At 40.3% G+C, this 25,045-nt stretch overlaps 1 protein-coding gene across 2 annotated transcripts in view; it reads left to right on the forward strand.

Moving 5' to 3' along the window:
• The window catches only part of MYZAP (myocardial zonula adherens protein), a 324,346-nt gene that overhangs the window by 273,761 nt on the left and 25,540 nt on the right, over positions 1-25,045 (forward strand). The window contains exons 9-11 of one of the 2 annotated variants that reach the window (XM_050796830.1): positions 2,216-2,295; positions 3,955-4,060; positions 10,567-15,054. In XM_050796830.1, coding sequence (XP_050652787.1) covers positions 2,216-2,295; positions 3,955-4,060; positions 10,567-10,620 — 240 coding nt within the window. In that variant the 3' untranslated portion in view covers positions 10,621-15,054. Of the gene's footprint in view, positions 1-2,215; positions 2,296-3,954; positions 4,061-10,566; positions 15,055-25,045 lie in introns of those variants that run through there. The other variant, XM_050796831.1, reaches the window with a different exon arrangement.

The raw sequence follows: 25,045 nt of genomic DNA on the forward strand, positions 1-25,045 counted from the left end.
TTTCCCCACTGATTTTCGCATGGAGCCCTCATGTGGGGTGAATGGGTAGAGCCAGGAAGCTGGTCAGGCCAGCCCTCCTTGCCAGCATTTAGGAAACACAAAACCTTCCTCAAGTGGTGTTGGCTGCTTCTTTAGTGATTGGAAATTTATTGTCCTTTCTCTAAATCTTCCTTTCCATTTAGGCTAGAGAAATGCTGTATTTATTGAGCTGAGATTAGATAGGCCAATTTATGCTGTTTCCTTTCCAGGAATAAATCTTTGAGAGCGGAATCTGGCCAAATCCCTGTCTCACACTACGTGAACGGCATGTCCCTAGGCAGGGCTATGGCAGTGTACATATCCTGCTCTCAGTTTTGGATTTTGCTCAAGGACAAACCATGTGCTTTTGAATGGCTTCTCTGCCATATACCTTAGTGTACTGTTTCTCTTGTTGAGCATTGTATTTCAAACACCTTTTTTTTCCTGATCAGTAAAAATCCTTTAAGGAGTGTTCTCTACCAGGGACCCTTCTGGAGAACAGATAATCTGGGCAGTGGTTTCACAGATGTTTACAAATGTAAGAAATAATTGTGCAGTGTACACTTAAGATTAGTTGTGCCTCAATTAAAAAAAAAACCTGAATGTTGTAAGTGCGCTGTAAGTTAGACCTTGCTCTACTTTACGACAGCTTTTTTTTTTTTTTTTTGGAGGGAGACATTCACTTGTGAAAGCTTTTATCACTGTTATTTCGGGGCTAATGTAAAACTTCCAGCCACATGGGGGCAGGAGGAACGTTCTGCTCAGGTCAGGCCATAAGAATGTGCATTTGCTGTAGAGATTTAAAAACAGTAACAAAACCCCAGTCAAAGTTGATCTACCTTTGTTTTTTAAATATTTCAGTGATATACTCTTCCTGCTTGAGGTGGACTGTTTCCCCACCCCTTTGGCCTACCTCTTTGTATACCACTGCTTAGCTTCAAAGTTGTGGCAGTTAAATTTTCAAAGATTTGCGTTTAATAATTTGGTAGAAAAGAGGTTTGGAATTTATGTAACTAGTAAGAATTTGCAGGGTAGAATTTCTGAACATCAAGATGAGGACCATTAGTTCTCAGAGAAGGACCTAAAGTAAAATAATCTCCCAGTTAGTGAGTGGGATTTGATAAACTTCCATTTTAAGGACATTTGTTACACTAACATCTGTAATGTATTGTTAGTGCAATTTCAGTTATGAAGGGCACCATGTCTTTATGAACATTTTTCAGCTTTGTCCAAAGAAATGACTCCAGACTCCTTTTTTGGACAAACTCCTAAATATACATAGATATAGCAAAGTGTACAAAGTGCACAGCATGGTGCATGTATGTTTCCTGTTGCTACCATAGCAAATTTCCACAAGGTTAGTGGCTTAAAACGACACAAATGTATTATGTTACATTCCTAGAGGTCAGAAGTCCTAAAATCCAAGTGTTGGCAGAGCTGGATTCCTTTTGGAAGCTCTAGAAGGGAGTGCACTTCCCTGCCTTCTCTAACTTCTGGAGGCCACCTGTACTCCTCAGCTTGTGGCCCCCTCCTGCAGCTTCAGAGGCAGTAGCAGAGCATCTTCCAGGCTCCTTCCCTCTGATTCCAACCCTGCTGTCTCCTTCTTAGAAGGGCCCAACTGGATAACCCAGGATCTCCCCATTTTAAGATCCTTAACTTAATCACGTCTGCAGAGTTCCTTTCTCCATGTCAGATAACACATAGGATTCAGGAATTAGGACATGGACATCTTTGGAGGGCCATTATTCTGACCACAACACATTTTTACAAGTGAATACACCTGTGTAAACACCAAAGGTTAGAATATAGGATATTGCCAGAATTCCAGAGCCTCTTTTCTTGACGATTCAGAAAATAATAAAGAATTTTACAGTACAACAAGCCACCAATTTGAAGTATTGATTATCGTTATTTGGAGCTATAAATTTTCACCGAGCCTGGGCTGATGGAATACTTTTAGAAAATAAATCGTGAATGGTTTTATTTGGGATGTTTGTCTCTGACCCATAAATATATCTATACATACACAATAACTGACTTGGCAGTTTTGAGCCTTGTTTGGGCTTTGCTGAGCAGGTGTGTGAAACCCAGGGGGTGTCGTATAAACTTGGACTCCCTAGTGCTAGAATTGCTAAATAGACATTCTCTGTCGAACTTGGGATCCATTGATTAAAATATCAGTTTCTGTTTGTTTTAGGAACGTCATCAACTGCAACTTCAACTCCTAGAACATGAAACAGAAATGTCTGGGGAATTAACTGATTCTGACAAGGAAAGGTAAGACGTAATGCCTTTCATCTTGTAATGGATTTAGGTTGTGGACATGCTGTGTTTTTATGGCCTCATTTGACCCTTGCATTTTCATTTGTGTGGTTGTCTCTTGTTACAGACTTAAGCATACGTGACATTGGGCTGATAGCTTCCAATATGGAGCAAGTTTCTTTGGAAGCCTCCAGCCACATCTTGCAGACCATGGCTGGTTGTTAGTGTAGTAGAACATGTCAAATACTTTCACAAGTGCAGAAGTTCAGTCTATTAATGTTCTCCATCGCCTTGAACTCCACAGGATACACCTTGTTGATGAGAAAACTCATCAACTGTGACTAATACCATTTGCTTTGGAAACTAATTTTAAAACATCTTCCTTTGTTTCCAAACTTTGCTTAGTAAAACCTTGCATTGTCCTCTGGCTGTGAGTATATAAAGCTCTGCATGAAAAGCATGGTATAGTACACTGTGTCTTCTAGAAATCAAAAGACAGAGAGGCCATTCAGGAGTCTCTAGTGAAGGAAAACAAGGTTGAGATGATTTGAGTGTTTCGGGCAAGTGACTTAACCCCCCTGAGTCTTGCTTGTGCAGCATGGAAATTCATCTTTAAAGGGGGGAGATGGGTATGATGGTGCTAACGGTGCCCATCTCACTAGGTTACTATTGTTAAGAGAATTGTTGGACTTGCTGCCTGCCAAATGGTATGTGCTGAAAAAATACCCATTTTTCCTTCCTCAGTTGCAATTTCAGAGTTTTCAAAGTTATATGAGGCTTGCTAGTCTTTAACATAGTGCTGAGGCAGAGATGGGGCACGGGAAATAGACCACCAGACCATTCCTCCAGTGCTCAGCCCCAGCGGCCCCAGAGAAATGAAGAGTCCAAGCAATGTTGGAGAATAACTTGTGCTGTTGTAAAACAAAAGTATGAAATGTCTTGTGATGTGGCTTGCTCTGTTTTGATGTAGAGAAGGTCTTTCAACTTGTCCCCCATTTGCCAAAAATAAAGGATATGTAGAGCAACTGTGATTCCAGACTTTTCGGTACTCTGCCATTGATTTCAGATATTTTATTGTGTTACTGGACCCCTTCTTCCCTGTCCCCCCATCAAAGTAATTTACTGGATGTTCCAATATTTTATTAACCCCAAAACAGATAGCTTCTCATATCTGTAAACGGTGCAAAAAAAATTATTTCTCAGTCCCTGGAAAATAATCGTCCTTTTATGGGATAACACTTGCAAATGGGAGCTTGAAAAATAATTCTGTGCCCCTCGGGTGTGGTAGTTTGTTGGTAATCACACTATTTTGTGTGGCCGTCACACGAAGTAAGAAGAATGGATCTTAGGGTTTGATTTCTTGTTCTTGGCAGTATTTTTAAATTTTTTTAAGTTTACATTTTTTTTTAACCTAACCTTCCTCAAAAGATACATGTTTTCTATTTTTATTTTTATTTTTGTGTGGAGATGAGGGTCTTGGCATGTTGCCCAGGCTGGTTTCAAACTCCTGGCCGCAAGCAATCCTCCTGCCTTGGCCTCTTGAAGTGTTGGGATTACAGGCATGAGCCGCCATGCCTGGCCCTCTTGGCAATATTCTTTAAAGCTGTGACTGTTGCTAGTGCTGTTGCCGCTTTGGTTTAGGACTCATTTGCTTTTTTCTCCTATTTGTGTTAGGTATCAGCAGTTGGAGGAGGCATCAGCCAGCCTCCGTGAGCGGATCAGACACCTAGATGACATGGTGCATTGCCAGCAGAAGAAAGTCAAGCAGATGGTCGAGGAGGTAAGCATCTGTAAAAGGTCACAGGCCTGGGATTGCTTCCTGTGGTGGGGAAGCATCCCCAGAACAAGTCTGCCTTGCCGTTCCGTTTCCTGTGGCTCACAAGCCGAGGTGCTCGGGCCACTGCCATCTAGGCCCGGAGTGGGATTTCCCCACATGTCCCCCATGGACTGGTGGTGATGCCCCTAAAAGAGGGGTCTCCTCAGGTCAAAGGGTTACAGTTAAGAAAACTGGAAAGTGCAGTTCCTAAACTCACCCACTGTCAAAGGACAGTGATAGCCTGCGTGAGTACCCACAGCTCAGGGGACCCAAGGGGGTGATGGGAAGGGTCAGTTTAGCCCAGGTCCCTGCACTGCCTCCATAGCCATCCATCTCTCTCTCTCGGCTGCCATTCTTGTCCTTTATCCTTTTCTGGGTGTGTCTTTCATCCCCTTTCCTTGTCTGTTTCTCTCTTTTTTCTCCCTCCTTTCTCATTCTCTTCTCCCACTCCTGTTTCTTCTTCCTTTTCCTTTACCACCATCCTTTCTCTCCTGTCTCTATAACAGGAAACCGAGCTATACATTTACTGTATGGACATAGTTCACTATTCTCTTTTTTCTAAATAGAAAAAAATGGGTAAGTTGAACATTTGTATTTCTCTAAGAGGAACAATTTTTTTTTTAACTTGTGTCAATGTAATCTGCCTCTCTCGTGGTGATGTTCCAAAGAAGAAAGTCCGTGCTACGTAAAGCTAATCACATATTATTGTAGTTTTCTTCTTGCTCAACTGAAAAATCCGATGGAAAAATCTGATAGAAAAAGAGCAGTTAGTACTAATAGGGTTATAAGAATTCCCTTGAGTCTAATTTTCTAACTTGCAAAGAAAAGGTTTCAATTTAATTAAATATTTGGCTGGCAGTAGAAAAATGAAAAAACATTTTCCTTATATTAAGCACTACTTTAAAAAGTTATGTTTTATTAATGAATTATTAAAATTAAAAGCATATCTACTTCTAATAAATCATGTACATGACAGATAAATGGAAGATTAAAAATATATGTATTTGATTAATCTCTAATATATTGGAGATATTAATGTTGTGGGGTTAAGGTCAGAGAATCGTGAGATGGGAAGGGACATCTTTTTTTTTTGTGTGTAGGATAGACATACACATTAGATAAAAGTTTGTCCGTAAATGAGAAGTGCAGTTATACTGTGTTGAATCATGTACATCTTATATTGGTTCACACACAAGTTTTTGGGGAGCAGTGGAATAGCAGAGGAAGCCATGCACGCACCTTTGCAATCGTTTTGTGCATCCAGGCAGGAGCACTGCCCATGACAGTAAGGGGGAGGGAGATCCTGCCCTATGGTCAACATTAGGTAGATGTCAGAAGTGTGTTTTCCAAGGAAAAGCATCACTTTGCCACAATTAGCATCTCAGTGAGCCTTGGCTGTTGGCGCATAGTTTTTCTGCTTTCGAATTTCACACCCACGAAGCCTGGGGCAAGGGCATCCCTTATTTTCCCCCATGTGAGTCTCTAACTGTGGGTACTACATTTCTCCCACCTCACCACAGGGGGGTGTCTGTGTCATTCTTGTATCTAATCATTAGCGAACTATTGAATAAAACCTCATACTGGTTGGCTTCTGATTCATTTAAACCCTTACCTGTAAGAGGTTAAGGCTGTACCGAATCAGAGGCACCTGTTTTTTTAAAAGACACTTTCAAAGAAGTTTAGAATTCTCCATTTCCTAACCTACTTCCAGAATATAACAAACATACCAATTTGAAGGGAGTGAAGGAGGACACACACACATAGAGATGTACATACACATACCAAGTGTGTGTGTATAGGGATGCATATAAAGATCACTGTCCATGCTTTGCTTTTTTCTACCTGTGATTTCATATCTTCCAGATAAGCTTCTGTAAGCTTTGATGTGGTCTGTGGTCTGGAAGGCCCAGTCATTGGAATGAAATCACCAGCTAAAATTTAGGATGCCATCAGAGTTAGCACCCCCTAGGGGCTGTTTAGCCACCACCAACAACATGAACAAAAAAAGAGAGAGACACTTTTTATTCCTAATAATTTTTACTGCCTGATTTAGAAAGTTTGTGTTTGCCCAGCATACTACATTAACTTATATAAGAAATGGATAGCTTAAAAAAATCTCAATTGCTATAGCCGTTTATGTGAATACATTTTTTAAAAAGTTAGAAACATGGTCAAGGGGGATGGACAGATGAGCACATTCAGAAGAGCAAGACCAGGTTGGAAAAGAGTTGAGAACCTGAGTAATTCAGGGAACTGGGAAAGACATGCCCAAGGTGGGATGAGAGCTGAATTCACATCTTAGAAAACATAAGGGAATATGTTTTTGTTTTGTATTGTGAAAGAAGGCCAGGCCAGAACCACTGGGTGACGCTTTCAAAGAGGCAAAATGCAGCTCTTCATTCAAAGCAAAGAAAATATTTCTAGTCCTGGCTGCACTGGTAAGGCATTTAGCCCTTTATCATGAATACATTCCTTACAAAGTAAGAAGCTGATTTAGAAGTTCTCTAGTGTTCTTCCACAAATTCTGTGTTCTATATAACCTTAAATACTGTGTGGAGGAAGTCTGGTAACTTCAGTTAAGTGTTCATCATACAAAGAATTCTCTACTGTTTACTATGCTGTGCCTGTTTTTATGAGCTCAGCCTTATCATTATGTTGCATGATGAGCAAAATCAGCAAAGTCGTAACTAAATCACTTCAGCTCACTTGGAGCAAATTTTGAAAAATCCAGACTACTGAATTGGTCACTTGTGAAATTAATCTTGAAATCTGACTCTAGAAGAGAACTGTGTTTTCATCTGTGAACTCTGGCTCCCCAGGCATATAGGCAGCCTTTAAGTGTAGTGGATGTTAGCGACCCTTTTTCTTCCCTCACATGGGTCTGGAAGCTCGTCTTCATCATAGCCTCACTTTCCCCATGGATGGGAGTCTCGCTTTCATCCGTTGTTGGTATCATTTTCACCATAATGTCCATGAGGAAACTTAGTTTTTTTAGATGATGGGCTTCTATTGTTTAGCTCAAAATGTCCAGGTATTACTACTGAGATCCTTGGGAATCCTTAAATGTTAAGCAACATGTTTCTTCTCACCTCAGTGGAGCATCTTTGTATCATAGTAATAATAAATAATAAGATAACAAATAATAAAAAGTAGCTGGCCCAGGTTTTGTCATCCTTAGCTCAATAATGACTTGATTTCTATGATGGGAGACAGTAGGACTCGTACTATGTAGGAAGGGCTCATGGTGGGGGTGAGCCCTTTTGAAATGAAGGATTAGTACATATCTTACAGGGTCAAGTTCATTGAGAAAAGACAACGCAAAGCGTCTTCTGTAAAATGTGGGGCCAAGTACCTCTCACTAGGCTAGGTCTTTCTACTGAATTAAGTCTCCTTCTGTCATGGATGTCAGGGGGTTGGGGATCTCCCCGATTACTAGTTCTTCTAGCTGATTCTGACTTTGATAAAAATGAAAAAACAAAGCCAAAAAAGCCCCACGTGTGCCTCTTATAGTCAGAAAATACAGAGAAATGCCGAGGGATTGGAACGAAAAAGCCCTCAAGGGGAAATTAATTCAGTCATCCATTCAGCAGATACCCACTAGCCCCGGCTTCGTGCTGGGGCTGGGTACACAGTGGGGAGTCATGCAGGCATGGGCCCTGCTGGCACGGATCTTACCCACTGGTATCACCCGAGTTCCAGGGTAGTCTTGTCTTTGGGCTTTATTATCCTGTTGAAAAGCCTTGTTGGGATTGGTCTTTGGTCTCGAATTAAGCTGCATTCTTTAGATTGCCAGGAAAGGCACCGGGAGAGCTGAGAGGAGTAAAAAGTGACAGAGCATCCTGAGGCCCCCACAATGCCCCTCTGCTCACACAACTTTGAGTGTGACTTCTTCAGTCCACAGAGTCATTCACACCCTCTTTACCTGCTGTCACCATGGCTCACCTGCTGCCGACCAAAGCAACTCTCCTGCCAAGGGGAAAGTGATCTGGAGGAAAAAATAAATTATTTGCCTTCCAAGAGGGTGGATTTACATTTTTGCCAATGGGCAGGGATATTATTCAGCTGAATGAACAGTAATTTCTTAAGAGATTTTGTTTTTAGCTATTTCCCAGTACAGCCATTAGGCATCCTTTCATTTTATCATGTCTTTCTTTTGATTTCCCATTGCCACTTGTGATATAGGAAATGTTTCTTCCAACAGGGTCTGAAGGGAGTTTCTTTTCATTTGCAGAGGAGGCATTTTCTTTAGACGTCTTTTGCTGAAAGCAATCGCACTCTACCCCACTTTGCTATAATTGAGATGTTTAATAAGTGCAAAGGTGCAAGGAATTGATTTTCTCAGTGCTTCTCCACCCAAGCTGCACACTGGAATCACCTGGGGAGCTTTAAGACATGCCTGAACCTGGCAGATGGGATGGAGGCAGACTGAGCACTGGGTTTTGTTTCGTTTTAAAAACTCTACACGTGATTCTAATATGTAGCCAGGATTGAGAATTGCTGTCCTGGATTCTCAGAGCAGTGGCCTGGCTCTCCTTGCTGGGTTTCATGTTCGTGCATTTGGCCAGCATCCCTCAGAAGCTCCTATGCCTGAGGTGGGAAGCTGCTGGTGAACTCAGCATAGGAAGGGCTCAACAGAAAGCAAGCCTGGGAGACAGTCAGCAGGGACCAGGAGCACAGAAGTGAGAAAGCTGGTCCAAGTGTGTGACTCTCTGGGCACTGTCAGGGGACCTTCACTTCTTGCCATCCCCTGGTCCTGGGAGGATTCTGTGACAGCTCACTCTTTTTTTATTTTTAATTTTGTTTTAGAGACAAAGTCTTGCCCTATTGCTCAGGCTGGAGTGCAGTGGTGCAGTCATACCTTTCTGCAGCCTCCAACACCTGGGCTCAAGTGATCCTCCCCACTCAACCTCCCAAGTAGGTGGGACTATAGGCACGTGCACCCACGCCCAGCTAATTTTTGTATTATTATTATTATTTTTCATATAGAGACTGGGTTTTGCTATGTTGTTCAGCTGGTCTTCCAACTCCCGGTGTCTGGCAATCTTTCTATCTTGGCTTCTCAAAGTGTTGGGATTACAGGCGTGAGCCACTACACCTGGCCTGGTAGCCTAATCTTAATAGCTGTACTGGCCTGGTGGTATCCAGATAATACAAACTTCCCAAAGGCTATTTAGACCCATCTAGAGAGATGTTTCTAAGGTGGGATGAGGTACACTTGTTAAACAGATAATAGAAACTGAAAGGGACAGAATCCAATCCACTTAAGTCATTGAAAGCTGGACTACCACGAACAGAGACTAAGAGTGATTCTCATGGATCCTGTTCCAGCTGTGCATGTATGCACATGTCTGCCTTGCCCTGGTTTAAATTATTCACTTCTGTCTATACAGAAGACATTACACTTGGCCACATGGTATCCCTTTAGAAAGAGAAGAAAAAAAATCTTGGTAAAATAATTATATTAACAATGACCACCTCTCAAGTTTAAGGCAAAGCAGAATATTATTGTGTTCCTAAGGAATGATTTCGAAAGTATTTAATGGTCATCTCTTAGATTTTTTTAAAGAGTGATGCTATAGTCATAATGCAGCAGTTCCTTGGGGGAAACAAACTGGATCAGGGAGAATAGATGAGTAATTCAGAGAGTTGAGGCTTTGAGTATCTGCTGTCTAGCCAGTTGGCCAAACAAGGCTTTACGTTACTAGTCCCTAAATCCACATGCACCTGCAGTTAGAGACCTTTATGTGTATATAACGAAAGATGGCCTAGAAAAATAGCAACGAGCATGGACTTTAGCATCAGACAAACCTGATTTATTTATAACTAATAAAGTTATTAGTTTCCTTGTCTATAAAATAGGGTTAATAATAGTATCTACCCATTTTTTTGTAAGAGTTCAATGAGATGACATGTATAAAATGCACAGCATGTTAATTGGATCATAAGAAATAATAAATATTAGTGGCTGTTATTATTACCACCAGTAAATGGGTTCCTGCTGTGTATACCTAAAGTTAAGTGAGTTAAAAGCAAAAGTAGCTATGTTGATTTCCTGACCAATGCACAGGGCTGCCTTTCTTCTTTCCTTTTGGGAGTTTTGTTGGCCACATTCAATCTTTGGGTATATTTCTCTCTGCTCTTTTGTGCTCTGTGCTGTTTTCTAGCTTAGCCATCAGTGTCTTGGCAAGAATTATTTATACAAAAAGCAATTTTTAAAATGTAAATTTTCTTAATCGCAAATATCTTCCATTTTTACATGGTTCAGTCATTTGCTGGCACACAATTTAATTTAAAACTGTTGTGTGGCATACTGAAATGTGCCACACATGAAAGCACACTCTTACTGAATGCCGTGTGTTTAGAGAATTTCAAGTACTTCTCATAATTTGTAATTAGCCATATGGGGGTAGGGGAAAGGAGCCATAGCACCGAGCCCACAAACCTAATCCACTCAATTGAACTGTCTCCAGATCATGTCGCACGAACTCTTCTCCAGATTTAGTCTCCGGCTCTTTGGAAGATGATAAATTGGTAGCCTGCTCTGGTTGGAGGCGATTCCTTTATTGTTCGTGATTAGAAGAACACTTGTACACTCTCTGCTGGGAAGAGGTGGTATTTATCTATGATGAGCCAATGAACAAAACAGGAAGGACGTATTATTGAAAGGAAAATTTGACCATGTGGGGCTCTTGTTTGTGAAAACACCCACATACTGTCACCCTGACTTGTACAGCCTCAAGCTGCAGAGTCAAGAGAACTCACAGATCCACAGAATATTTTTAGGAACTTGAGTAGACATCGAAGAAGGAACTGCAATGGAAAAGACTACTGTAAAACCTTTCAGAAAGTTCCAGGTGGAGGCTTGGAAGATGAATCTTTACTTACGGAAAAGCTGCCAAAGACATCTGCTAAGGAGATGGGAAGAGAGCTTGAAGAATGTTAGTGCTCTGGGAAGGAAGTGCTCCCACCAGATCACCCCCCAGAAAGTACAGAAGCAGCCAGGTGTCCATGTGGTTTGGTTCTATTTGTATATAGGAGGTGGCCCTGAAGGTGTCCTTTCTGAATGGATATCAATACTCATCTTAGGACTCTTCTAAGAGGAGTTTAGCTTGCTTCTATCACCATCAGCATTTTGCCTGAATTGGTGCAACCAACTTCACGAAAATGAGTGTATCTGATAAAGAGAAATCTATTTGACTGAAATATGTTGAACTGAAACATCCTTCATGTATGCTTTATTTTTACAGAGGTCTTTCTTGAGATTGCTGCAGGCATTGGTGTTTTATCAGAACATGACAGTTTTGCTGAGAACTAGCAGTAGTAGCTGCAGTCATAGCAATGGGTGGCATGAGTCTACATAAGCTGGGAGACTGGGCTGGTGGAGTGAGTGCGTTCAGAGGCCCAGTGTCCCTCAGATGTTGGCTAGTTCTCCACTCTACCACTCCTTCATGGCAAAGCAGGCACAAAGATGCTTTCTTGCTAATATTTGCCTTTGCTTTCATTTAGATGCTTCTGCCCAGCGTAAGCAAGGAGGGAGGGGATGGGAAAGAAGCAGATGAACACTTCTCCACATTAGTAATTAACTGTTAATATTGTTCACCTGTGCACGGTGCTGTGTTTAGCCACAGATCCCCAGATACGATGCTGGGTATTCAGACTTCCACTAGAGAGACAGAGGCAGATTTGAGAATCTCATCTGGATGTTAGCTTAGTGTTGTTACCTACACTGCTTTTGGGGGATACCTTTATTGCTGTAATGTTTTTCTAAGTCACTGGCATTTGTTCTAGCAGCATTGATTCATTACCAAGTTTTTAAAAAGGAAATAATTAAGAAAATGCAATGACCTTTAGAGAAAATGGGTCACCCATGTGAGTCCCGCTTTCAGGGTGGTGTGCTTTCTTCTGCTTTTAGAGTTTCTTTTCGCTTTTGGGCTATGAACAGTACCTGGAGGCCAGGCAGGCCTTATTCTGGAGCAGATAGTGAGTGAGGTTCCTGGAGTACTGCATAGCCTGAGAGTGCCTCCTAAGTGGATGCCCTCCACGCCTCCTGCACTTGGCCCTGGCACTGGGTCCTAGGCTCATTGTTGATCTTCTTAGATCTGGGTTCCTTGCATCGCAGGACCTACCTCAACCTGCTCTTGTCTGCCTTTGCTGTGTGACCCTCAATTCACCTCTTTCCTGCCTGTACTGTGATATGGGTGAGCTTGACTTACTGCTTGTCAAACCTGAGTCATATGCTCAAATCCTGCCCCGCCACCGCTTTCCTCCCTTAACTGGATCCTTAGCCTTGGACTCCAAGGCTGCAGCTCTGTCTCATGGCCACTCATGCCCCACCCAAAGGAGGTGCTACTCAAAAGTTTGAGGCAGGAATGATTTATCGTAAATGACAATGTTATAGTTTCTAATTCTAGTGTTGAACATGGTATTATTCACTTATTTATTTTAAAACCTTAGACACTTTATCTAAAATGTCAATTTTTAGAAGGTATCAGAGCACAATTGTGGCAGCCTTTTTTCTGTATGTATTGTATGTATTAAAAAAACAGGTTTACTTTATGACAGGTGTTGGTTACTGTATTCACAGTATAAATTGTCTTTTCAAGGGAAAAGATATTTTCTTTGGAAATGTTGTTGAACCTATGTTCTCTTTATTGAAATTGTTCTAATTGACCTTGAACTGTTTCTCAGACACCTGGTGCCCAGTTTCTGGCCATAGACACTATGTGAGGCTAAGTAATTCATGTTTCAGGTCACTACCAGTCACGAATGCTTCTCTCATTCCAAGGCTATGCATATGGATGTCACACTCCCATGCCAGTCATCTCTGGAAGGTATTATTTGCCCAGTTTTTTAAGCATGGGAAACTGAGGCTTAGAGTCTTAAAAAATAAGTAGCTGGCAGTCTCTCAGCAAATAATGATGGTGCTGCACTTCACACCCAGATTTGTGACTCCAAAACTAGCCTTTGTTCTTTTTTTCTTGTTACTTTTTAATTGGAAAAAATTTTAAATTGCAAAAAGTTGTAGAGAATGATAAAAAACAAAAACCCATGTACCCTCTTCTAGGATTAACAAATGTTGCCATTTTGGCACATTTGTTCCTCATTTTTTTTTTTTTTTTTTTTTTGAGACGGAGTCTCGCTCTGTCGCCCAGGCTGGAGTGCAGTGGCCAGATCTCGGCTCACTGCAAGCTCTGCCTCCCGGGTTTATGCCATTCTCCTGCCTCAACCTCCCTAGTAGCTGGGACTACAGGCGCCCACCACCTCGCCCGGCTAGGTTTTTGTATTTTTTAGTAGAGACGGGGTTTCACCGGGTTAGCCAGGATGGTCTCAATCTCCTGACCTCGTGATCCGCCCGTCTCGGCCTCCCAAAGTGTGATTTTTTTTTTTTTTTTTTTGAGACGGAGTCTCACTCTGTCCCCCAGGCTGGAGTGCAGTGGCCGGATCTCAGCTCACTGCAAGCTCGGCTTCCCTGGTTCATGCCATTCTCCTGCCTCAGCCTCCGGAGTAGCTGGGACTACAGGCGCCCGCCACCACGCCCGGATAATTTCTTTTTGTATTTTTAGTAGAGACGGGGTTTCACTGTGTTAGCCAGGATGGTCTTGATCTCCTGACTTCGTGATCCGCCTGCCTCAGCCTCCCAAAGTGCTGGGATTACAGGCTTTAGCCACCACGCCCGGCCGATTTTTGTTTTTAAATAAAAGAACACATCACAGATAAAGAAGAGGTTCTCTTTTTACCCCTCCCCGATTCTATTCCTTTTCCTTCTTTCACCCTCTCTTCTATTTCAGAGGCAATTTGGTCTCTAGCTGGGCCATGCCTTGATGATCTTACTGTGTGTATGTATATATAAAATTAGTATATGGCTTAGTTTGTGTTTTAAATTTTATATACATTTTAATTTATATATTAACAATAAATTTTATTGTACATATTTTGTGACTTATTTCTCCATTTTGTTTTTGCTGTTATTCCATATAGATCTAGATTATTCATTTCAATGGCTAATATCCTTTTGTTTGAATATATTGTAACTTATTTATGCTATTGATAGACATTTTTATTCTTTTACAAACAATACCAACATGTCTCCAGGCTTCTCTAATTAGGAAATATACTTAGAGGAGGCATTGCTAGGGCGTGGGATTGGCACAATTTCACCTTTTCTTGATATTGCCCAATCGCTGCCCACAGTGCCCATACATTTCCACCAGTCACATGTGAGAGGGCAGATTTTCCAACTGCTCACCACCACTTGGCACTGTGTGGACTATAATTTTGGCCAGCTAGGAAATGGCATCTCATTGTTTTCATCTTAATTTGCGCCAGCCTGATTGCTACTCATTGAAACTTGTGAGGTTGGGAAACTTTTCTTAAGCTTATTGGCCATTCAAGTTTCCTCTTTTATGAAATGGTTGTTCATATCATTTGCTCATTTTTATGTTAGGTTGTTTTTCTTTTTTCCGGCTGACTTGTAGGAACTCTACCTCTCATCAACATTCATTATTTATCAAAAATTATTTGGGTGCCATTATCTTCTCCTAGTCAACGTTTTTTGTTTGTGGTATCTTTTATAATACATAGTTTTTAATGTTGGCAGAAGTAAAGTTAATCTTTTTGGCTGTGTTGTGTGTCTTGTTTGATGTAAAGATAGTTTCTGTAATAGTTTTGAAGTTTGATTGTTCATCTTTAGGTCTTCAGTTACCACCTGCACATCCATCCTCTCTATCTTCTTTCTTACTCTGTTTTTCTCCATAGCACTTATCATCCAATAATATGTCATGCAGTTTATTTATCTGTTTTGCATGTGTATTTTATCTGTTGCCTGTTTCTTTCCACTAGAATGTAAGTCCCATGAGGGCAGGGACTTGCATCTATTTTGTTTGTGGCTGTATCTCTAACACCTGGGATAGTCACTGACAAATGATAGCTGCTCAATAAATACTTGTTGGACAAATAAATAATGATCCACGTAGAATTTATTTTTGTGTATCATATGAATAGGACTCCTTTTATTTTTGGCTCACAGAAAGCTTGTTTCTCTAATAGCATTGCCATACTGATTTTTTTCATGTCACTTTCATCAAGCTGGAGTTGTTTCCCCTGTGCCATTGTCTTTGAACAATCCTGTTTTCCTGCCCATCTGCTCAAGACTGAAGGAAACCCATTCCTTGGGCTTAAGAGTGAGAATAAGGATGAGGAGAAGCCAGGTACAATTTATGGGGAGCTTATGGGACAGTTGGTACACATTTAAGAAGAGCCTCTTATGAGCATGAGTGCAAAAATGGACATGAGTTCCTGCTCTCAGAGAACCTTCTGGCTGACATTTAAACTCATTAGAACTTGAGGCAGTATGTCATAGGTGCTGGGAACACAGAAGCTGGGAAACTTAGTGGTTAAGTTCATAGGCTTTGAGTAAATTCAGTCTGCTTTTGCATCCTGCCTCTGCTACTGACTAGGCTTTGTATCTTGAGCAAATTATCCTCTCCAAGGTTCAGTTTCCTTACCAATAATATGGGAATGGTCATAACATTGCCTCCTCCAGAGGTAGTTATAACGATTGACTGATATGATGTGTGCTAAATGCTTAGTTTCCTGCCAGTACAAACTAATTCTGATGTGGGTGGAGTCTTTAGGGAGGAGGTAGTGTTTGCCCAGGCCTTGTAGGATGGGTTGGATTTTTCTAGGCAGGGATTGAATGGGTGGACATGTCAGACAAGATATAGAATAAATAAAAGCAAAAACATGCAGACCAGAAAGTATAGGGTGAGTTCATAGAGCATTCATCTAGTTTGGATGGTATGAAGGAGTGAGAAATGAAGAGGCTAGAAATAAAGGTCGACACCAATTGTGATGGTTTATTAGCACCAAGCCAAGAAGGATGTCCTTCATCACTCTGCTCATAATTCCTCAATGGCTCCCCATTGCCTGATCAGATCTGAGCTCCAGAGTGGTGCCTCTGGCCAGTGAGTGCTGGGTGAATAGCAGGGGAGAGGAGCAGGGAGGACAGCGAGAAGGCTCCAAGGAGAGCCCTGGCTAGTGCCGGAGAGTGTTCACTTTCCATGCACTTGAACTTCAGGAAGAGCTTTCAAAATGCAATTTTTTAGCATCATCTTTGTGCCAGATGTGGAGCTAGGGGCTTCCGTATATATGTATTACATGATTTTAAAACAGTTCTCTCCCTGGACACTCCTGTTCAGGATTTGGTGTTTTGTCTCTGAAACTGAATTCATCAAGGAAAGCACAGAGGTAAATAAGCTTCTTCCCTATCTCCATTCCACCAGTCTCCTCTTGAATCATAGAGGGAAAAAAAGAACAGCCTAAAGAATTAGGGCCCCAGCAGATCCTTTGTGACAGACATGTCACATATCAGCCTTCTTCCCAGCCCTGCCAATTCTCCAGGACAGCTTGGCAGCCATAGGTTGTCATCACAGGGAGGATGGAAGCAAGCAAACCTCTGAACAGGGTGTGGTGTGAATAGGACAGCCTGGGCCTTGCCCTCACAGACACTTACTTGGGTCTTAATCTCAGCCCTATCAGCATCTGGATGATTGTGAAGGGAATGAATGAATGTTGAAAGTCTTGGAACCTCCGTTTCCTGGTCTGAAGGTGATAACCACATAGGGTTGTTTCTGAGAATCATGAGCTAACCCAGCAAAGTTCCTGTAGCTTGCACGCTCCTTCTTTCTTCCTTCTCAGAGAATGTGCCCAGATTGGGAAGCAGTTTAACCGTCCTTCCCTGACATTTGTATAGCCAAGTCATATTTAGGTATCCGGGGGAGCCAGAGTGCTCCTCCTCTCCTTCAGGAGAAGTTGGGTCATCTTTAATATAAGATAGAAATCAAACCAAATTACATTATTTTACCTCAGAAGCCAGTTGCAACCGATCCTTTTGAATGGTATAGTTCTATTGTTATATATTACTTCAAACTTAATAGGAAAAAATTGATTAAAATATGTGCCGTGTTCATATCTAGCCTGGCTGAATGCCACAAGACACATTAATTGAAAATGAATTTCCACAAACCCAATCAAGCATCATGAAGATGAAAAATGTACCTTTTCCCCTCCATTCCTTCATTGATTTTTCATTTTCCCCACTCAGTGCTTCATTTAGCAATTTTTCAGTTTCGTTTTGTTGTGGCCTTAATTCATTTCCTTTACTCCCCCCCAAATGAGATAATGTACCATTTTCTTCATCCTTATTAAACTCTTCTTTCATGCTGCATTAGTGCAGGGCAGATTCTGATCTTGTCATATTTCTCTATGCATTTTTTTTTTTTTGTTAAAAAGAGGCTGAGCTTTATTCTTTTTATTCTTACATTTTGTGGTGGCTTTTATCAAAGAGAATGCACTTTTAAAAATACAATAACTATGAAATTACAATGTTACAGGACTTCCAAAATAGAATTAAGGAATGCTAGAGCAAAACTAAAACACTTTTTTCAGAGGAAGAATGTAAAATATCAATTATTCTCATATTCACAGTGGGTGTGTGGAGATCAAACACAATTCCTCTTTTGTTAAGGGAAATGGAAACAATGGTTTGCCAGATCATAGAGGGATCAAGAGTTGGGTTAAAGACACGGCACTGTCAGGAAAAGAGCAGGCAGAGGGAGACAACGGCTGAAGCCTGAGTGAGCTCTAGAAGGTTCTGTCCCTGACCCAGTCAGTTCACCATTTCCTTGGATTTCTAGGGGTTTCGAAAACAATAACGGGGATCTTCAAGGTATTTCTTTGTAAAATTTTCAAATTTTCAAATAATGTATTGGCATAAATTTCCCTTGAAAAGGCTGTAAGAACTCACAATAAAGTATCGTATTGCTCTATTTTGACCTAGAATTCACAGCCCTAGTAATCTCATTTTGATTAGATGCTTTGATTGGCAGTTATACATCTTCGATAAAGTTTTCAGTGTGAAAATGAATTATTCTTTTGTAAAAGCTGTTTTAAGCAGAATGTCTATGAATGAGGGCCCGTGAGAAGGAATAACAAAGCAGGGGTGTTGGGGATGGTGGTTGGGGAGCTTTGGAGTATTTATGAACCTGTGGTTGAGTTTTGCGATGTGTGCAAGTACACACAGCCCCGACACTCTGATTTTGAAAACAATGAAATGAAAATGAAATGAAAACATTATAAACAAATTTCAAATAAAATAATTTAAAATGTTTATTTCAGGGGAAATTTAATGCCATTACATTATTTGAAAATTTGAAAATTTCACAAGGAAATAGCTTGAAGTTCTCCATAGAAATCCAGGGAAATGGTGAACTGACTGGGTCAGGGATGGAATTTTCTAGAGCTCACTCAGACTTCATTCATTTAAAATGAAAACAAAATAAAACAAATTTTAAATAAAATAAACAATAATGTCGAATAAATGTTCAAATATAATAAACTTAATGTGGATTTAAAATATTGAATTCCATTTTCCTTATAAGATTTAAGCAGTTTGATTAAATGTGACCGTTTCAGTTTTGTTTTTCATTTTCTGTTTTTAAAGAGTTTATTTGAGCAGGCAGCACCAGGCCACAAGCAATTGAGGGCTTCACCTAGGGCACTTGAGGGAAAAGCTTTTATAGGTGTTTATGGAAACAAGACAAGGAAAATATTTGATTGGTTAAAGCAGAAAGTCCCTACTTAGGCCACACCTGTAATCCCAGCACTTCGGGAGGCTGAGGCAAGAGGATTGATTGCTTGAGGCTGGGGGTTTCAGAACAGCCTAAGTAACATAGCGAGACCCTGTCTCTACAAGAAATTAAAAAATTAGTCAGGTACAGTTGATCACGCCTGTAATCCTAGCTACTTGGGAGGCTGAGGTGGGAGGACCTGTTGAGCCCAGGAGTTTGAGGTTGCATTGAGCTGTGATTGTACCACTATGCTACAGCCTAGGTTACAGAGGGAGATGCGGTGTTAAAAAAAAAAAAAAAAAAAAAAAAAAAAAATCCCTATTTAAAGATTAGTTGGTGTTTCCTGATTGGTTAAATTTTAAATTTCATCTTCCTAAGCCATGATCATTCACTCTGAGCTGGGTTTCAGTTTGCTTAGGTTAGAACCCAAGGCACTGGAGCCACCTCAGCCTAATGGACTCCCAATTAATTATGTTAATGGTTCCCCTCTTTTGGCTAGCCTTTCATTTGTGAGAGATTGATCAAGTTTTGGTGTGACATTTTCTGTTACCATCGTGGCTGGGTTTTCTTTGTCTCAGCGGGAAACTCTTAAGTATGCCGTCAGTTTTAACCTCCTCCTATTATCAGTAAGAGCGGACAGGAGGGGAGTTGATTGTACACATGACACTCCCAGTACATAATAAAAGTGATGTGCACCTTTTATATGCTCTGGTTTGGAGTGTGTCCTGTTTTACATAAGGCATTTTTCGTGTTTGTTATCCTTTGCCAGCTGGCGAAAGAAAATACCCTGAAGCACAATTTATTAACAGCCCATGTCAAGTGCTGTCCGGTATTTAACACTTATTTGCTGCTGTGTTTTCTTCATTCATTTCTCTCCACAGTCCCCAAGTTCAATACTGAGTTATGTTTCATGAGTCTTGCACAATTGAGTGCTACTCACATAACTGCAATGCGAGAGCCATCTCATTTCTGTCCTCTGATGTGAAATGGACTGTGTCCTCCATGTTACTAATGGAAAGAAATTCCAGGAAGTTGAGAAGCCTCACAACTTCCAGCTGTGGATTCCTCACTGAATCCATACCAGAACCATACTACATTTTTGTACAATTTCACTTTGGTCTGGTTGATATATAAGCTCTTTTAAAACATATTGGGGGAACTTTTTTTTTTTTTTTTTTAAGATAGCAATCTGTTTCTAAAGCAGTTTTTCTTTAAATGTGTGGATTGGCAAGGGTGATTTCAGCTCCTGACAGAAGTTATCTTTTATATGAGATATTTGATGCACTAAACACTTGTTCCCTGTGGGTTTGGGGTCTAGTACAAGGGAAAGAAGTCAACCGAGGATGGCAGTAACCGTGATGTGTCCTAACAGGGGTAGGTTCAAAGGCTGAGCCATCACAGAGGAGGGGGACATGAAGCCAGCCTGGAGGACTTGGAAAGCACCGGCCTGGGAGGTGGCTGTGGGTGGATTGTGACAGCAGCAGTTTTTCCGGTGGAAAAGGGGATGGAGGGTGGGGAGGCATTCCTACTGGAGACACCAGCCTGTGTGTGCAAAGTCCTGGAGGCAGGACCATAGTGTGTTCATGCAGGGCTGAGACGATGGAGTGTCCTAAATATAGGGTTCATTGTAGGGACAGTACGGGCATGAAATGAAAGTGGGAAAATAGGGAGCACAGCGGAAGGGCCTCCCGTGCCATGCTAGTGAGTCTGAACATTAAAAATGTAGGGGGTTTTTAATTGAGAGAGTGAGATATTCTGCATTTCTGGTGCCAGAGCATCTGTATTTTGTAAAAGCTCCCGCCATGAGATTCCAGCATGTGACCATGGTTAAGGATGATTACTTAGCTCAAACTACCTATGCAGGTAACTCGATTGTAGCTAATGGGGCGGGGGAAAGCCATGATCTGTTTTAAGAAATTAAAAGAACTTTTGTTTCCCCTCCCTCCTTAAATATCAAACTGGCCTGTATTCTTAGAGACTAACATCCTGCATGATTGATCGGGCTGCAAGGCACATATTCACATATTCAGTCTGAGTTACAAAGAAACATACTCATCAAAACAAAAATTAGAAAAAATTATATTAATATCAGTTAAAAGGTCCCAGATTTTGTGAAAATGTGTTTTTCCCCTTGTTCTGTAAGGGGGCCTACTATTTCATGTTTAAATTTAGCTGTTGCAAGATTCTGTTCTTGCATAAATCAAATAGGTGAGGTCCAGAAAATCAGTGCTTCTAATGTCTCAGTTCTTAATGCCCTGATTGGAGCCTGGTGCGTTGCGTCATTTACCACCACCTGGTGACAGCTAGAACTAAATGCAGCTTTGTGAAGGGTAAATTGAAGGTCAAACTTAAACATGTAATACATCAAGAAGTGAGAGCAAAGGTGCCTAATGGATTTCTTGCATACCAGCTATATGGTACCCTGGATTTTGGAGTAACTCCTGATTTGGGGGTTGCTCTGGGGACATGTGTTTAGCAAGATCATCTTGGTCCAACTGGGACTCCACGTGTCTGTTCCAGACAGTTTTTGTCCTGAAGTCTATGGGATGGATTGTTTAGGAGTAGCTGGATGGATTCATTGATTCATTCATTTGTTATCTGAGAATATAAAGATGATCAAGGTCTTTACTCTTGGGAAGCTCACAGTCTAGGGAAGGAGAAACATCAGTAATCACATAATAGTAGCTACCTTTTGAGTGTTTTTCATATGCTAGGTGCTACAAAAGACAATATTTCAAGGTTCTTTGAAGTTAGTAGTCAGAAATAATACCAGCCACACAAGTGTGTGACTTAAAGATTGTGAAAAAAACAACCAAAGGCTTGAGAGTCAGATGTTCCTAGGAGGCAATCAAACCCAGCAGCATGTGAGTCTACTTATTTTAGAAACTGAGTGCATCACTTGGGAAAGGCATGGGAGGTTCTTCAGGGCAGACCACTGGGGAGACTAAGTTAGGATTCAAGGTTGGCACCCCTTGGGGCCAGAAGTGCACTGACTCTGCCAGCCGTAGCATCCTTTATGCTCTTATCTGAACAAGTCAATTCAGATCACAGAATATACTAGAAAAGATGTTTCTGTAAGAAATGTTCCAGGATAAAAGCTAATCTGCACAGACAGCATTCATTTAGCACAATAGCATAATTGCTTCTTGGAGCACCATTGCCGAAAACCATGAGCCTTGTTAGAAGCTACAGCACCCTCAAATCCTACTGCTGTCCGGCTCCTTCTCCCCAGAACCAGGTGTCTCTCCAGGCTAGCATCAGCCCTCTGCTCTCTCATGAGAATTCCAGAGACCTTCTCCCTACAGCATTCTCTCTAGGTGATGTATTTGCCATTGATTTATTTTTTAAACTACAATCTAGGGGACAGTGACCAGTAGAATCCTCTCAATATCTTACTATGAGCTGCTCATTAAGATGTTTTAAAACCACCTTTCTTGCTTTCCTTGCCTCACAAGCCACTCTGATTTCTTCAGAGACAGTGAAACGAGTGTATTTAACATCACTTTTTACATCGTTTGATTAAATATTACCCCTGACTTTCTTGGAACTTTTTAGTTCCTTTCATTTAAAGATTTTAAAAGTCAACATTAACAATCTTAATACTATAAAAAGGAAAGAAAAAGGCACACTATGAGAGTATTTTTTGGAAATTATTTCTACAAAAATGGAAGGAAGTTTACACAAAACAAACTTTAACCCAACCACAACCCCAGAAGTATTTCATTTATCCAACTTCTGTTCCAGCTTTTACTTTCATCATTGTAAACTTTTGCTTTTCTATCCCTTGAGGCTTTTTGTAAACTTTCCATTTTGCAGTGTATTTGTTTTTAGTGTTTGTGTAATATACTCCATCAAATTGATATTTTGTAATTTATTACCCATTCCTTTAGTGCTAGACATTAAGGTTATTTCCATTTTCTCTCTATTATAAATAATGGGAGCAAGAACATCTTTATATATAGAGCTTTTTCCTATGTTTGAATTATATCCTTAGGATAAATTCCCAGGAGTGGGATTAGTGGATCAAAGGGTATGAACAGCTTTATGGCTCTTAATATTTATTGCTAAATTGCCTGAAGGGTCATACTAATTCACAAAGCCACCTGCAACACAGGAGAGGAGCTGCCCCTCCCAGCCCTGCCAACACTCATTTCTTCAGTCAATAGTTTTGGGCAAATTTAATAGGTAGTCAAGGGTAACCCATTACTGTTTTTAATTGGTAATGTCTTTAATTATTATTAACATTGGACATTTTTTCTTATGAGTGTTTCTATTCTACTTTGTATGGTTTACTTTTCGTGTCAGAGGATTACATTTTTTTGACACCATGTGAAATTTAAAATATTTGATAATGAAAATGCCAAATGGACGCAGAACAGAGAGAATAATTGATGGAGCCCTCTACGTTACCCAGGTTCAGCAAATAGCAAGATTTGGCCATACTTGCTTTATCTACTCCTTCCTCTTTTTTCCCCTCTTGTGCAGTATTTTAAAGCAAATCCCAGACATTCTGCATATGTTTCCTATACACTTCACCATGCATCTCTGAACATATGGACTTTTTCTTACATAATTATAACACCATCATCACACCTAACGAAATTAATAATTCCTTGCTGTTATTTAATACCAACCTGCAATAACATTTTCCGAAGTGTCTTTTTTTCTGATGCTTTGTTCCAATCAGCATACATTGTGTTTATATTTAGTTATGTTTCTAAAGTCTCTTAAGCTAGAGCATTGCTGCCCCCATCTCTCCCAACTAGTTTTATTCCTACCTAAGGACTGAGTCAGTTGTCTTGTAAAAATGTTCACATTCTGGATACAACTTTTTGTGTTCTTATTAGCTCTAGAAGCTTGATTAGATCAAGTTTCAAGTTTTCGGAAAGGCAAGAACACTTCATGGGTGATGTGTGTGTTTCATCGTATATCACTTCTGGGGTGTAGAATGTCTGGTGGTTCCACCTTGGGTGATGCCAAGGCTGATAATGGAGCCAAGAGGTGACAACCCAAAACATGGTTGAATGTTTCTTCATCAGCTTTCACCATCACTGTTTAATCTACTGATGATGAATGCTTAAAGCCATTATTTCATAGAAATTGCAAAATTGTGATTTTCTAATTCTGTCGTTCCTTGGCCATTGATTAACTGGAATTATTCTGTCAAGTAAAACTTTTCCTCATAAACTAGGGCTTTTTAGAATCTCAAAATGCATTTTAAAGAAGGCAAGATAGATGCTTTATTTTTTCCTCCAAACTGCTTTCCAAGTAAGGAGTTGATGCCTTTTTTACATCCATTGGAGTTCAGTGAGCTGTTACTGTTTTTTTTTTTTAAAGAAATATAATACTTATGTTCTTTGATATCTGTATATTTCATGTGTTTTACTCAATTACACTCATTATTATTTTTGATGTTCAGAATGTTCCATCCTTGGCCCAACGGGAGATACCTCATGTCCTTGTTTTCAGGCGTAACAGGGTATCTCAGGTTCATCTAGTTTATTTTTTGTCCCCTGAAATGAGCCATTCCACCAAGACGTCCTGTGTTTTTTCAGTGGCGAATGCTATTTAGAGACCACAATCTGGACATGTTATGTTCTTATTGTTTCCAAATTTTCTCAGTAGATAGAGTAGGGATACGTATTTTACAAAAGAAAATAAAAAATGAATTCGTACTGATATTGTCATTTTAAGTTGAACAAAACTTTGTTTACTTCTTTGATTTCATACTTGTATTGCTTTCTCTTACAGTAAAAATCTTGGTTCCAAACATGATGATACTACAATATATATCAAATGGTTTCAAAATAACTTCAGTGTTACTACTAGCAGTCTTCCAGTGAATGAGAGATTGCTTTGCAGCTCTATTTATCTTTGATAATCCACTAAGAATATTGAGTCAAATTACTGTATTCTAACAACACTTGAATTAATACTTCTTACCAATTTGTGATACACATCGTTTCTTCAATTCAGTTTGTTCTCAGATTTTAGGGTTCACTTTTTTCTTTTTGGCTTCATTGTATTTTTTGAATCTATAAAATAATGCTTTCAAAGTTAAACCTATGTAACTAGGCTTATGTTTATTACATAAACCTATGTAATAACTTATTCTTTCTCCTTCACCTAAGTTCTTCCCTTTCCCTATTGGTAACTGTTTATTAATAATTAGGGTTTATTTTGTTTTTGCCGTGTTTCTTTTGCAAATAAATATGCATTCATGTGTCCCCGCCTGTTTTACATCAAAGCGAGTATACTGTCTACCTTGAAATGCACTTCTTCAGTGTTTCCAAGATCTGCATTTTTTGGAAGGTTACATAGA

The sequence above is a fragment of the Macaca thibetana genome, chromosome 7 (genome assembly GCF_024542745.1).
Source record: "Macaca thibetana thibetana isolate TM-01 chromosome 7, ASM2454274v1, whole genome shotgun sequence".
In the NCBI taxonomy this organism is placed as follows: Eukaryota; Metazoa; Chordata; class Mammalia; order Primates; family Cercopithecidae; genus Macaca; species Macaca thibetana.